Genomic DNA, 13,472 nt, shown 5'->3' with positions numbered 1-13,472 from the left:
GATGACGGTCACGGGGACGTAATTGCTAACGTAGCGCCGCCGCGGTTCACAAAGCTCATCGCAATCAATCAGCTAATCTCTGTTGCTCCGTGATTGACTGGCCGAGGAGTCCGCCATGTATTTCGCCGTTCCTTTCCTCCCTGAGTCAGCCGTGACTTTGACCCCGAACGGATGGGAAGGAAGGCATCGTTCTACATAAATGACCTATTGTGATTGCTTTCGCCTCCTCCTCGGCGATCCAATCTCAAAATAATTTTGCGGGCCTGACGAGGGGTGATGAAGGGAAGCCTCATCCATCTTGATGTACAGTCGAGCCGTCGGTTTAGTCGCCGCTCGGCCTGATCGTTTATCTATTGGCAGGAGTTGAAACGGAGCGGCCACCTGCTTTTGACAGCCCTCCCGCGGAGCGGTAAAAGAACCGCTACGATTAGATTGCACGATAGGGACAAGCGGGCTAGCCCGTAGTTTCGATCTCGCTGGAGACTTTTCCGGCCTAATCGTACGTCTTTAGGGCGCTTTAATGGGTTACACTCTGGAAGCAATTTCCATCCGTCCTCTACACTTGTAATCTGTCCCGATCCAATGTGGTCTTACTTGGTGCTCAGTACCTGCACCTCCCCGTTTCTACATCCTCACACAGAAGCTGGCCCATTTTGCATTTGGAACAGGTGCCCCGCAGCATAGCTTGAGAGTCCAGATACATCGGGGGGGGCTTTGCAACAATCCCTTTCTCACACATTGCTGCCGCCTCGACCGCTATTTACAGCGCGGGGGCTTTGTACTAAAGAGAGCAGAAGAGAATCCCCCGCTTAGCTTTTTTTTGGGGGGGAGCTAAAAAGAAGCTTTAAGCCAGCACAAACTTTAAATTTATGTTCATTCGCGCCTTCTTTTTAAAACCTGATGACTACAAAAAAAACCTTGGGCTTACTAATAGTTTTGGATGAAGGTGAGATTGGAATTGATTTCCATTCATCAGTCAAAGCAATTCTTCGGAATCATTCTTCAATTCTCCATCGACCAGGAAGTAGCCCGCTAACAAAGCAAACTTTTGCTTGTTTCGACTTGGCAGAGGTTGTGATGATTCAGATTATATAAAAATCGTAATAATAAATCATAATCATCACATAATCATGTGATCGATGTATAAAATGATATTAAGAAAGCATGAAAACACAATCCTCACACAACTCCAATACTTATTAACTGTTTTATTTTACCGCCGCCAATTTTAACGACCAACTCCCGCTACTTTGATGCATTGACCTTGTTCACATCCGGCTGCAAGATGCACTTAAAGTGGCCGAGAGGGGTCAGCGTAAACACGGCGGTCCGAACGGCAGCGCATTACGATGATGAAGGCGGCGGAGTGTAGTCTTTATTGTGTAATGGCATCCATTCTAAAAATAACAGCGTACATTTCCGACCACATGTTTTATGTGTCAGGCCGAGCGAAAGACGAGGATGTGAGTAGGAGGGTTCGACGAGAGAACATCTCTCCAGAGGGCTTAGAGTAATGATCAACTACTCCAAACCGTTCATTTGCGTCAACACAAGGTGGATCAGGGCGAACCCAGAGGCCACGGTGACCGTTTCCGGGGCGATCTGCATTTGACGGACTTGCCCCGCTGTGCCGGCGCCGCCGCCGCCGCCGCTCTCTTGGAACGAACAAAAAACACAACCAAGGGCACCTCCAGGATGGCTTAAGCCAGCAATTCCCGCGCAATCCTCGCCTTCGCTTTCCTCGATGACGGCCTCGCTTGACATTCACATACGCGGAACGCACAAAGCTCAACGCGGCGGCGGCGGGCCAGATGCACGACCGCCCCGGGAGAATGGAAATAATGCCGCCGCACAGCGGTGGCGGGAATGCTTGATTAGGCTCGCCTCCAGGGGGCAGCCTGCTAAACAGACTTTGACCTCGGGGTGTTGGGCGGAATGTCACTGAGCAGTTTGGAAAGGTTGGCTGGCTAACTTGTGGAGCGACCGAACAAAGAACGAAAGAGAACAACGACAAACCCCGCCCTGAGCAGTTGAGGCGTCGGGTTATTGCTCAACGGCGACTTTTGGTGGCTTTCTTTCAACCGAGCCAAATATCTGATTTGAATTGCCGCTACTACTAACCATTCGTTTATTAATCGATTCAATCAATCGATTTATGTGTCAATTATTTTTCAATTAATCAATCAATTAGATTAGATGTACGTAGATTGACAGTTCAGCCTTAAACAAAGTCTCAAAGCGATTATCAAAATAGTTGTCGATTCATTTGATAATCGATTAGTTGTCGATGAATAGATTCATTTTTGCACTTTGAAAAGAGCCCAAACAAGAACACGGGAAAAATAGGTAGACGTTTTGGCTATGGCTCCTTTTCCAAGACAATTAGCAACCATTAGTTGCCCCTTTCAAAGCTTACAAACCAACAAAAAATATCGACAGGATTCTACGGCTACCTAATAAAAATAAAACACCTTACCGCGACATTTCTATCGAATTATATTTTGCAAACACATTCCTCGTAGGAGTGGAAGAATGGACTGTTTGCAAAACACACACACTGGGCTTTTTATTACAAATTTGTCTCTGCCTTTCTGCAGCACTTCAGAATGAATGCTGTCAGGGACACGCGGGCTCACGCACACACATACTCTGAGAGCCAACTACAGAGGAGCCTTGACAACGGCAACAAAAAAAAGAAAAAGATGCTCTTGTGATGTTTGCACCTTGAATGAGTTTGGTCGGCACGCTTGCAGCCAGAGAGGAGTTAATAAGAGTGCGGACTGTGGGGGGAAGGGAGGCGCAGCTGGGTGTGGCTCCTGTGCTTTTTTTTTTTTTTTGCCTCATATTAAACGGCGAGTGGGGGAGGAGGAGACGTGCTAATGTTGGGATCATTTTCTATAAGCTAGCATCGGATGGGCGTGGGTGGCGGCCAGAGGGGTTTGCTCCGTGATGCCCATCCCCGAGGTCCAGCTATGCACTGGCCCCTGACAGCTACTTCAAAAAGCATCAACAGGGGTGCGCTCAACAACTGCCCTCCCCACACACACCCACACACACACACACTTGTGCATTTGACTTACACATGCTAAAACAAAGCAAAACGCTAAGGCAGTATATATACTGGATACACTTTGCAGAAAATAAATGGAGTGAAACTCCAATAAAAATTCAATTGGATGCCAGCATCATAATAAATGCCTTACCTCTAATTGAGTCACGGCATTAAATCTTGTTAGTCCGCTCTAATAGATGCCGTGACCCGATTAATCGTCAGGTGTTCCATCCACTAAATGGAATGAAACCCAATTGGAGCACCTGCCATAAGCCGGCCAACCCCCAACATAAAGTGCAAGACCTCATTCTGCAAATTTTTTTCAGGCAGCATGTTTGTCCTGCATTAAGTTCAAAATCTGCCAAAGATTATGAGGCCTACAATTGGCGAACATCCTGTGCTTGATGTCAGACATCTAGTGGCAAATAGTGACATTACAACTTTTTAAAACATTCAATAAGGGGCCATTCAGAGCGCAGACATGGGGCCGTTTTAACCTAAGGAGACACCCGGTACTCTGCAAGTGAATAAATGGACACCGCAGAAAAATCGACTATTTTTTTTTGTCCTGTGTGTGTCCTCTTTTTGCCTCCTCCCGCCTCCCGGTCAGAACACCAAGGCCTTCCCCTGAGGCGGGCAGCAGGCAAGCGTCACAGGGCACAGCAATGAAAATATTCTGCCTGCAATCTAATGAGCGCGGGAATGTCACCGCGGCCCGTCTGCCGGTGCCGGCCGCCCGCCTCCAACATCCATACATGTTGAATCAGCACAGCTGCCAGACGGCGTTTCCTTCCTTCCATCCCTTTCTCTCCTGCTTTCTTCCTTCGTCACGTCCCGTCCCGCTCGCTCGGCGTGTCTATTTCTATCTCAAACACAAACGCAGGCCTCCCCCTCACCCCATTAAACGAAACGTAGACATCCCGAATGTCTGCCGTAAATAAAACGCCACCTTTCTCGTGTCTGGCTGTGTGCTTGGTGAGGGCAGACAGAGGAAATTAGAATAAACGAGAATAAAAAAACAAGTGTCGAAGATGAGCAGCTTTTGGTGAACAGTCATGAGGGATATCAATACATTTTTTGTTCTCCATCTGCACCCCCCCCCCACTCACTACCCATGTGGACAGAGCACTTGTGATGATTGTTTTGAGTCTCCAAAGACGATATCAAACAGGCCAACGGCTGAGGCGGCTCGCTTGTTCAACGGCAGCAGATTGGAAGATATCAGCCAGAAAAAGAGGAAAAATAAATAAACGTCCCGAAACAGCATTGGCGGACAGATTCCTCGTGAATGTTGGCACGGCTCCGAAAACCTAAACGAGTTTTTCTGTTCTTTTGGCTGCTTTTTTTGACAGAGAGCTTTGTCCTCCTCGCGATGAATCTTATCACGGTCTCAATAGATCAAGCGAGGAGGTTTTCATCAACGCTGCTCTGTGCATACTGACATTTTTTTTTTTTTATCAACCTGGATTTTTAGTGATGGATGATGCTGGCCTTGCAGGGATATTACAATACAACACACACGCTGATTATGTCATAATGAAGAAGAGCATCGACATCCTCCAAGGTCGGCCAATCCCGATTTGCATTTGAATCCTAAGCAAAACTATCCATGCAGCCGGAGCTCATAATGGAGCGACACATGCAGCGAAATTTGTCTGAAGAACAATTGACAAAGAAAAACCGCTCAGACTTTACCCGGATCGGATCGACTAGATCAGGGGTGGGCAAACTACGGCCCGCGGGCCACATCCGGCCCACGGGACCGTTTAATCCGGCCCGCCAACCCTGACCTAATTGTATTATTAAACTTTTTTTTTTTTTGTCATTTTGCCTGCAATGACTGCGTTTTCCCAGTAGATGGCGAAGCGCTCGCCTGCGCATTTACTACCGGAAGCCGTGTCAGAAAGCTCGGTGCACACTCACAAGTGCGTGTACGTACTCAGTAGTACGGACTTGGCGCACTCTCGCTCTATTCGTATCAGTCCCGAATTTAGAGCGTGGGCTTTGACGACAGCATTCTTATAATTCGCGCGCTGAGCTTTCAGATGCAGTTTTGCGCTAAAGCAGGGGTGGGCAAACTACGGCCCGCGGGCCACATCCGGCCCACGGGACCGTTTAATCCGGCCCGCCAACCCTGAACAAATTGTATTATTAAACTTTTTTTTTTTTTGTCATTTTGCCTGCAATGACTGCGTTTTCCCAGTAGATGGCGAAGCGCTCGCCTGCGCATTTACTACCGGAAGCCGTGTCAGAAAGCTCGGTGCACACTCACAAGTGCGTGTACGTACTCAGTAGTACGGACTTGGCGCACTCTCGCTCTATTCGTATCAGTCCCGAATTTAGAGCGTGGGCTTTGACGACAGCATTCTTATAATTCGCGCGCTGAGCTTTCAGATGCAGTTTTGCGCTAAAGCCACCCACAAACCTTCCCCTGGAATCCTTCCATTAAAATGAGTGGCCCGAAAAAAAGGAGTGCCGAGTGTTTAAAAAAGAGTGGCCAATTTGGCTCGACGTACGCGACGTGACGTTCAGCCACATCAACATCAACCCGTCACAGATCAAGGTAAACGGACCAACACCTCGGATCTCGCCTAAGAATTGCCACAACAAATTTTACTCCAGACTATGACGCACTAGCAAAAAAGGGAGACCAACAACACTGTTCCCACTGAAAATGAACGGGAGGCTCTCAAGTTTATTGTAAAAAAATGCATTTTGAATATGATTTGTACACATAGCAGGGATTGAAACTAGCGACCATTCTCATTTTCAAACAATGCAGGATGCTCAAGGACATTGATGCACCACCTATTTGCGACTAATCTTAACCTGTAAAGTTCTTAAGGCTTACTTTAAGCAAGTGTTTCCCGTTTCCTCACCTCTGTTACCAGGTGTTTGCGAGTTAAAACTCTGCTCTGATTTTCAGATACCCCTCACCGTGTTGCTGTTTTGATTAGTTTATTTGGATGTATGCTTTCACCGATTCTTCAAGATGATATATTTGGTCAGAATGTTTGCCGTTTGATGTGATCTCATGAGATAAACATCTTTCATTAATCTGACCTGCAGGCATTGAAGTGATGGAGATTGTTATTCATAATAACAGTGTCGTATTTTATGAGAATCACTGATAGCAGTTTTTTAGTGATTTTTTTTTTTTTTAATGCTGTTAATAAATGCATTTGTTTTCAAAAAACTTGTTTGGAATATCCATGCTTTACTACCTACTAAAGGCCAAGATCTTTTATGCAATGACCTTTACAGGTCGCTTATATGACTTCACACAACGCCTACGTCCATCTGCTCCTGGTCCGGCCCTCCGGTCCAAATTTAGAACCCAGTTCGGCCCGCGAGTCAAAAAGTTTGCCCACCCCTGGACTAGATCCACGAACGTTTTGCATTTTGAGGCAAAATTAGAAATCGCTCGTAATGTCACGTCATCCAATCAATGACGTCATGGCAAACACAATCGCGTTCGCTTACGTTGCCACGTGCCAATGCTAGCTTCGCTAGCCCGTCTATGGCTTTATGTGTTGTGTGTTAGCATTAAGCTAGCAAAAGATGTTTTTTGGGCGGTAAAGTTCATTTTGAGTGGTAGCGAACAGTTTGAAGCAAGCACACTTGGCTTCTTTTCTGAAGAAATATTCACTCTGTTTACTTTTTGATATGATGCGCTTTGGCGAGTAATAAAGAACACACATGTTTACAAGACTGTTCACACATTGCACACACTGCACCGCATCACTCACCAATGGGTGACTTCTACTTGGGGTGGGGGGGGCATGTTCCTCACTCTCAACCCGACTACGCAACCCCCCCCCCCCCCCCCTTTCAAAACGGCAAATAATATGCATGCTGGGGGTGTGACATTAGGTTAAAGTGAATAAAGGGCAGCGACCTTTCAAAAAAAAAAACAATTTGCGGAGTTGCCATACCTTGAAAGTGGAACGCTCTGGATTCTCTATGGAAGCCTTGGACCTGAGTAACTCCATCAAATCCATCTCCAGCGAGGAGTTCATCCAACACGCTGATGCGCAGAGCTGGGTCGACCCCCAAACCTTGCACTGATTTGCAGAGATACAAATTGTCAATAGTCGGGGGTGGATGTGGTCATTCTTGCTTGACAAACGCATCAAAACAACATATGAATTAATGATGTGAGGCAACATGGATGGATCAGCCATGGCAAGGTCCTTACCTGAGGAGGCGCACAATATGCAGAGAACCAGAAATAGCTGTAACAATCCCATGGTGAAGGTTATGGTTGAAAAGAAAAATTAGTCCATATTTTTGTCCACTTTTGACAGATTGAGTTTGCTGCTCAGAATATTAGCAATCCAGGATGCTGAGCCAGGGCATTATCTAAACTTTACATCCCCGGCAATGAGGAGGCGGTCCAAAAAAAAAAAATAACAAAGATGGAAGTCCGATGATGTTATTATTACTCCATGTAGGATGTGCGGGTCTGCTCCATGAGCGCGGTTCAAGGGAGGGGGGGCGCAGGTGGATGCGCGGAGGATGCACAAAAGGAAACGTGACGCTTGCCTTCTTTCACCAGCTCAACAGACGGTCCTGCCGCGGCACGGGAGGAAGGAAGAGAGGGAGCTGCTGCTACCGCTGCCGCCCAGGGTGGAGGGGAGAGAGGAGAGGAGAGGAGAGGAGAGGGAGGGAGGGCCGGAGAACTCCCCCTGTCCTGCTTGGAAGAAGAAGAGGAGAGTGGGGGAACTGCGCCCTCTCGTGGTGGGACAATATAAAACTCACAAGCGTTTACAGGTCAGGCGCCCGCATATTCACAGATTTTACTTTTTGTTTTTTTTGCATATTGAATGTTTATCAACATCTTTCTAGATTTTTTGGGGGGGGAAGGTGCATTTGGTATTTGCAGACCAGCCGACTTTTTTTTTTTAATTCATCAAGGAAGGAAGGAAGGAAGGAAGGAAGGAAGGAAGGAAGGAAGGAAGGAACGAAGGAAGGAAGGAAGGAAGGAAGGAAGGAAGGAAGGAAGGAAGGAAGGAAGGAAGATCGTACACTTGCTCTTTTCATATTTATGTCTTGTCGGCGAGTGTGAATGTTTTTTGTCAGCCCTGCAATTGCCCAGCGACCAATCCCGGGTGAACGCCAGCCTAGCCCGAAGTCAGCCGGGCTCAGCTCACCCGAGACCCTTTCAGAGCATAAACGCTAACCTGTCTTTTCAAATGACTGAGCGCACAGTCCCATTTTGCATGCTTAAGGGATCCCATCATCACTTTTGTTCTTTGACAAGTCATCATCGTCATCCGCTGTCAGCTGAGCTTTGTCTTTTTGACATACGGCAATGAAGTCGATTAAAACGGGCTGCTCGGCTGCCTGTGACACCCATTGCGAACTTCTTTTTTTAGAGCTTTGAATATGACTTCAGTCAGTGTTAAAATTGCATCCTCCTCGACCATGAGAAGACTTACTTTTTTAAAAGAGCCCTTGTGAAGTTTCTCGAGAGGAAACACACTTTCTCTTTTGCCCAGCATTCTCTGCCAGATGGACAGGAACAAAAAATGCTCCTCTATAACGCTATCCTAAATTGACAACACACTTCAGCCAATCCCTGAATGACTTGGAAAGACTTTTGTTGGCTGTGTTGGCCATGTTGAAGTAGCTTGTCAAGCGATTCTGGGGAGGGTTCCAGACCCCTTCCTGTGCTCAGCTTTTGTCCCCTTTAGAACACCCAACGTATCCGCGTTTGGATCTCCATCCCGCTCCACAATGCCTATACTCATGCCAACAACATGTTCTGCGATCACTGGGTTTTAAAAATAGATGATGATAAAAGGAGAAGAATCTGCTGCATCTTGCATTTATGTGCACCCTCCTGGACTCTATGCATTATTAATACAATAACATTTCTTCTAGGTCCACCCAGGAAATGTAATTACTTTGTATTGCCCACAAGTTGTCATTTCCTGCAGAGCCATGGGGAAAATATGAACAAGTCCCCAGCCCAGAAAGAAAAGTAATAAGATCACACACACACACTAGTACGGGGGTCACCAACATTTTTTAAACAAAGAACTGTTTCACGGGCAGAGATTAGTCCAAAGCCATTTTGTTGACCCCTGCATTACAGCACAGTTCCTCAAGCAAAGTACAGTTCATTTCACTTAACTCAGAAGAAATAGTTACTCTTACATCGTGTCAATGAAATGTGCTGTACAAAACGTATTGTAAATTATCATTATTAACTTTAACTAAGCATCAGGCGTACAAATACTCACATCCAGACTTTTTGCGTTCTGTTTGTCAGCCGGTGTTGCGGCTGGGAAGCAAGTAGCGGTCCTGTTAGAGGGAGCGGGACTTTTATGAGAGTCGTGTACGGAATGTGATGAGTGAGGAAAGACACTCACAGATTGCGAGTGGAGGTCAGTGGACGACTGTTGCATGACGCGCTCAAAGAGGTCGGCCAAGGTGGGAAGGGGGCACCCGGCTTGTCCGTAGGCACACATCGGAGCGCTGGCCACGCTGAGGAAAAGCTGGGTCAGCATCATCACGGTAAAAAAAACTAGAGAGGACAAGAAAATAAGATTTAGTATCCACATTCCCGATAGTGTGACTGAATGAATCGTACCTTTTGTCATGGCTCCGCTGTTTTGTCTTCCCAAGGACTCGGTTCGGCCAACGAGGCGCCTCAGCGCAATGACGACGCTGATGAGACAAACTAATTTATACACTCGTTTAAACATAAAACGTCATGTGACTCGCTTAGGTATTTGCGGACTCAAGCGGAAAATCAACGACAACCACAGGCAATTTGTCTACTGGACTGCAAAGGGCATCTGGGTTAAGCTTAGATCTTTTTTTTTTTATATTAGCTCGATGACAGACAAGATGGATGCATACTTATGGCATGCTGTTGACAGCATCATGCGTTAGGACTTTTTTGTTCCGCTTGAACTGGGGCCTTAGTCAGGGGAGGGAATAATGAACGATTCCAAATAGTATCAGCACCACTGGCGGAGCTAGGATTATTTCCCTTGGGGTGCCAAGGGGGTCCGTAATTTGTTTTTGTTTTTTGAAACCCCCCAAAATAACTAAAAGTCGATTATTTGTACTGGCACCTGGGGGGGAAGTGCCCTCGCAGTTCCCCCTCGGGCTCCGCCAGTTATCAGCATAAAATCTGGTACCAGCTAGAAAGAAATGTCAAGAAAATTCTGAACATTTTATGGTAATAATTTTACAAGTTTGAATGTGATTGGTTAGTCTGCCACATTTGAGTTAGAAGTGCGTGTGCGCACTTTAGCGATATTGAAGGTGCTGTTGAAAATGAGTCCAATTGCAAAACAGTATCTAATAGTTTATTGTTTTCCTTTTTAAATAGAAAATAAAATCTTGAGTATACATATGTACAGGTTGGAGTGCATTCTAATACAGTGTGCTATAGGAGCAGAGAACCCTCTCCCCTCCCCTCTAAACGCTCCATGTGAAGATTTACGCTCAACATCTGTGATGCTTCCACTTGCGTGTGGCCCCGGCGATGTTGGCGTCCTTTTTGTGCCAGGGGAAGAGGCGGGCGATATCGAGGGTGCCGTCGGGCCGCACAGAGCCGGTCAGTACGTAGAGCTGCGAGCGTCCGGGTCGCGCCAGCGTGTTGGCGCAGCCCAGGTTGATGAGTAGCCACTGGTGCAGCAGGTGGTGGGTGTCATAGGGCAGCAGCGGGCCCTGGCGGATGAACTCAACACGGCCCTCGACTTCAAACGTGGGCTTGCCCGTCAGGAGGCGGCGGCGGTGGTGAAATTTTGCTGTAACAGCTGCGGAGGAGGAGGAAGGGGGATTAATAATCTGTAATGTTATGTTAATAATAATAATTTGCCTGGAAATATTCAAATGAAATAAATCAAATAAATAAAAATGGCTTCCGATTATTACCAAAGTCATGCTGGCAAAAAACATCCAGGACTGTTTTCATAGCTGGAGCTTCTTCCACCATGGGACAATTTTGACAAGTTGCTTTGGGTAAATCTGCAAGTGAATAAAATACAAATTATTTGATCAATTAATAGACAACAAAGAACCAACAGTCAACAACACTGAGCTGCAATGAAAAAAAAGTATAACTAATTATTAGAGTTTTCATGAATTATTTTTAGATTTGAAAACTCCAAAATAAATACACGCGTGGTATTTACCTTTAGGAAAATGGCCGAACTTGGCGTGCGGAGACAGGCACGTGTCTTCTTCGGTTGGGAAGCGATCACAGTCGAGCGCTTGGGGCCAAGGGTGCCCCTGGCAGGCCAGCACGGGGGCGCAGCTCTCCCTCACAGCCACGCACAGACTCCGACAGGGCTGGATGAACCTGAAGGGGGGAAATAAGCGCCGTGATGTTAAACCCGAGCGAGCGAGGCCGCCGACGTGAAGTCGAAGAAGAAAAGGAACTTACGTGTCCAGACAGACAGGAGCGATGAGAGAGCAGAGGAAGGCCTGAGCTTGAGGATGGCAGCCAGTCTGCAGCAGGGGCCTCCAGTCTTCAGAGCGGGGTACCACTTCACCCTCCAGGTTACTGTGGCCCAAGAAGTTGGGCAGCCGCATCTCAGAGTAGCCCACGTCTTGACACACCTTCATCTGGTTGGGGATGGTCACGCATCGGGTGGACTGGCCCAAGTCGAAGGCCTGCAGCGGAGCCAGGAGGGTCGCGGCGAGGAAGAGGAGCGTAGCCATGTCGAGAGCGGATGTGGCGGAGGAAGCCGCCGGCCGCTTTATATACAACGCGAGAGCCAGCCCCGTCAGTCTCTAAGTCTCTTATCACGTAGCTATCAAAGACGCCGAGACGATGTGTTTGGAGACAACGGCTTTTTTGTCATGGCTGCAGACAGGGGAGGGGGGGGGGCAGCCCCCCCGTGTGTGAAGCCGGGGGACACAATGACCCAGCCTTCATGGAGTTGAAAGAAGGAGCGTGTGGGCACACGGCTTGGGAGAAAACGCACGCTCAATTGCTTTTGATTTGTTGCTTATCTCACATAAAAAAAAAAACCTGACCCGCAAATTTACCAGCTAAATGTGAACTTCCATTTCAAAATGGAAAAGTATGCACCAAAACGAACAGTGGGAAAACCTAAATGTCAACGTGTATATATACACACACGCAAGACCAATGCGAAATCGCATCACAAAATGTCAGATGAGCCGTGTTGACTTTGTCCTTGTGATCCACCAATAGAATGACAATAGAGCATTTTGGCTTTGGTTTGATGTCGTCTGTCTCTAGATGCCTCTGGGCTTTTTCAGGACTTTCCGCCGGACTCTATCCCCTGCACCCGCCACTGATTCGGACTTGACTTTTAATTTGAGCCCCCCCTGTTAAAAGCGGACTAGCGCCGCCCGTCTGCTGCCGCCCTTTTACAGCCCCTGCCGATGACTGGGCGGCCGGTTCCAGCTCGGCCCGTCAGAAGGGGGCTAACTGGGCAATTAGTCACACAGACCAATTTGGGAGCACAATGGCTCCACGTATTTAACACGTTCCCCCTGCCGGCAGCCCAGCAGGGGTGTGTTGTTGGGCCTAATGGCTGCCATGTAGACACCCTGTCTGTCCCGCTAATGCACTGCTGCACTCAAGAAGAAACACTTGCAGAATGCTGGTGAAAATAAAATACTATAAATTAGTTGATCACTCATTGTTTCTTCAAGGAATATTACAGATTTGAAAAAAAAAAAAATCAACCCGAGTATGTATTCTAATGAACACAGTAATGTGTCATTATGCATGTTTTAAATAAGACGCCATTTTAATTCAAGTTGTAAAATGACCAGATGAAAATATAAGAAATGTAGTTTTCCAACTATGTTAGTTCAAAGAGTTATTTTAGGTGAAAAATATTTCACAACTTAAGGAGAAACAAGTTGCTCTGTTAGGGGTCAGTCCAAATCATTTCAAAAGAATGAACTTGTAATTTTAGGAGAAAAGAAAATCACATCCATTAGATTGACCTAATGTCATTATTTTATTTTATTATAAATTGATTAAATAAGCAAGTTTGAAAATGAATGTCGCATATTAGGCAAGTAAATGTACTTTGTATACAAAGTTTGTCAGGCTTGACATCAATTCCTCCACCCCCCCTGTTATTTTGGCCAAGAAAGCCACATCAAAGTCGGGGGGGGTCAGTTGTGGAAGAAAAGACTAAGGTGGTATTTGGGAGCTCACATAAAAGCTGTCTCCTCCCAACATATGAGAGACTCTATAACTTAACAAATTGATCCCCCCCCTCCCCTTTTGGGCTCCAGCAGGACTGACAGTGGAGGTGCAGACTGTCACTCACACTCAATTGTCACATCCAGTCTCCGGGAGCCTGCCTCGAGAGCAGACGCAGCCGGGCCGAGACGCCCAAATGACCCAAAAAAAAAAAAAAAAAAAATGCACATCTGCTCGGCAGACTCCACTAAAGTACGAAGCCGT

At 46.8% G+C, this 13,472-nt stretch overlaps 2 protein-coding genes across 2 annotated transcripts in view; both read right to left on the bottom strand.

Moving 5' to 3' along the window:
* Window positions 1-7,626, bottom strand: part of nell2a (neural EGFL like 2a) — a 47,088-nt gene extending 39,462 nt beyond the window's left edge. The window contains exons 1-2 of the mRNA XM_061284291.1: window positions 7,251-7,626; window positions 6,988-7,116 (exon numbers count right to left, since the gene is read on the bottom strand). Of these exons, the coding sequence (XP_061140275.1) occupies window positions 6,988-7,116; window positions 7,251-7,302 (181 nt within the window). The 5' untranslated portion in view covers window positions 7,303-7,626. The remainder of the gene's footprint in view (window positions 1-6,987; window positions 7,117-7,250) is intronic.
* Window positions 7,627-10,437: 2,811 nt separating this feature from the next.
* On the bottom strand, window positions 10,438-12,589 carry szl (sizzled). The gene is made up of 5 exons (XM_061282639.1): window positions 12,533-12,589; window positions 11,460-11,809; window positions 11,209-11,375; window positions 10,949-11,041; window positions 10,438-10,830 (listed from the first exon to the last, which is right to left on the bottom strand). Exons 1-5 carry the CDS (start codon window positions 12,587-12,589, stop codon window positions 10,517-10,519), a joined length of 981 nt encoding a protein of 326 aa, XP_061138623.1. The 3' UTR covers window positions 10,438-10,516.
* Window positions 12,590-13,472: the final 883 nt, after the last annotated feature.

The sequence above is a fragment of the Syngnathus typhle genome, linkage group LG7, assembly GCF_033458585.1.
Source record: "Syngnathus typhle isolate RoL2023-S1 ecotype Sweden linkage group LG7, RoL_Styp_1.0, whole genome shotgun sequence".
NCBI lineage: Eukaryota > Metazoa > Chordata > Actinopteri > Syngnathiformes > Syngnathidae > Syngnathus > Syngnathus typhle.
Note: the sequence above shows the minus strand (reverse complement) of the source record. Positions and strands in the feature narration are given on the sequence as shown.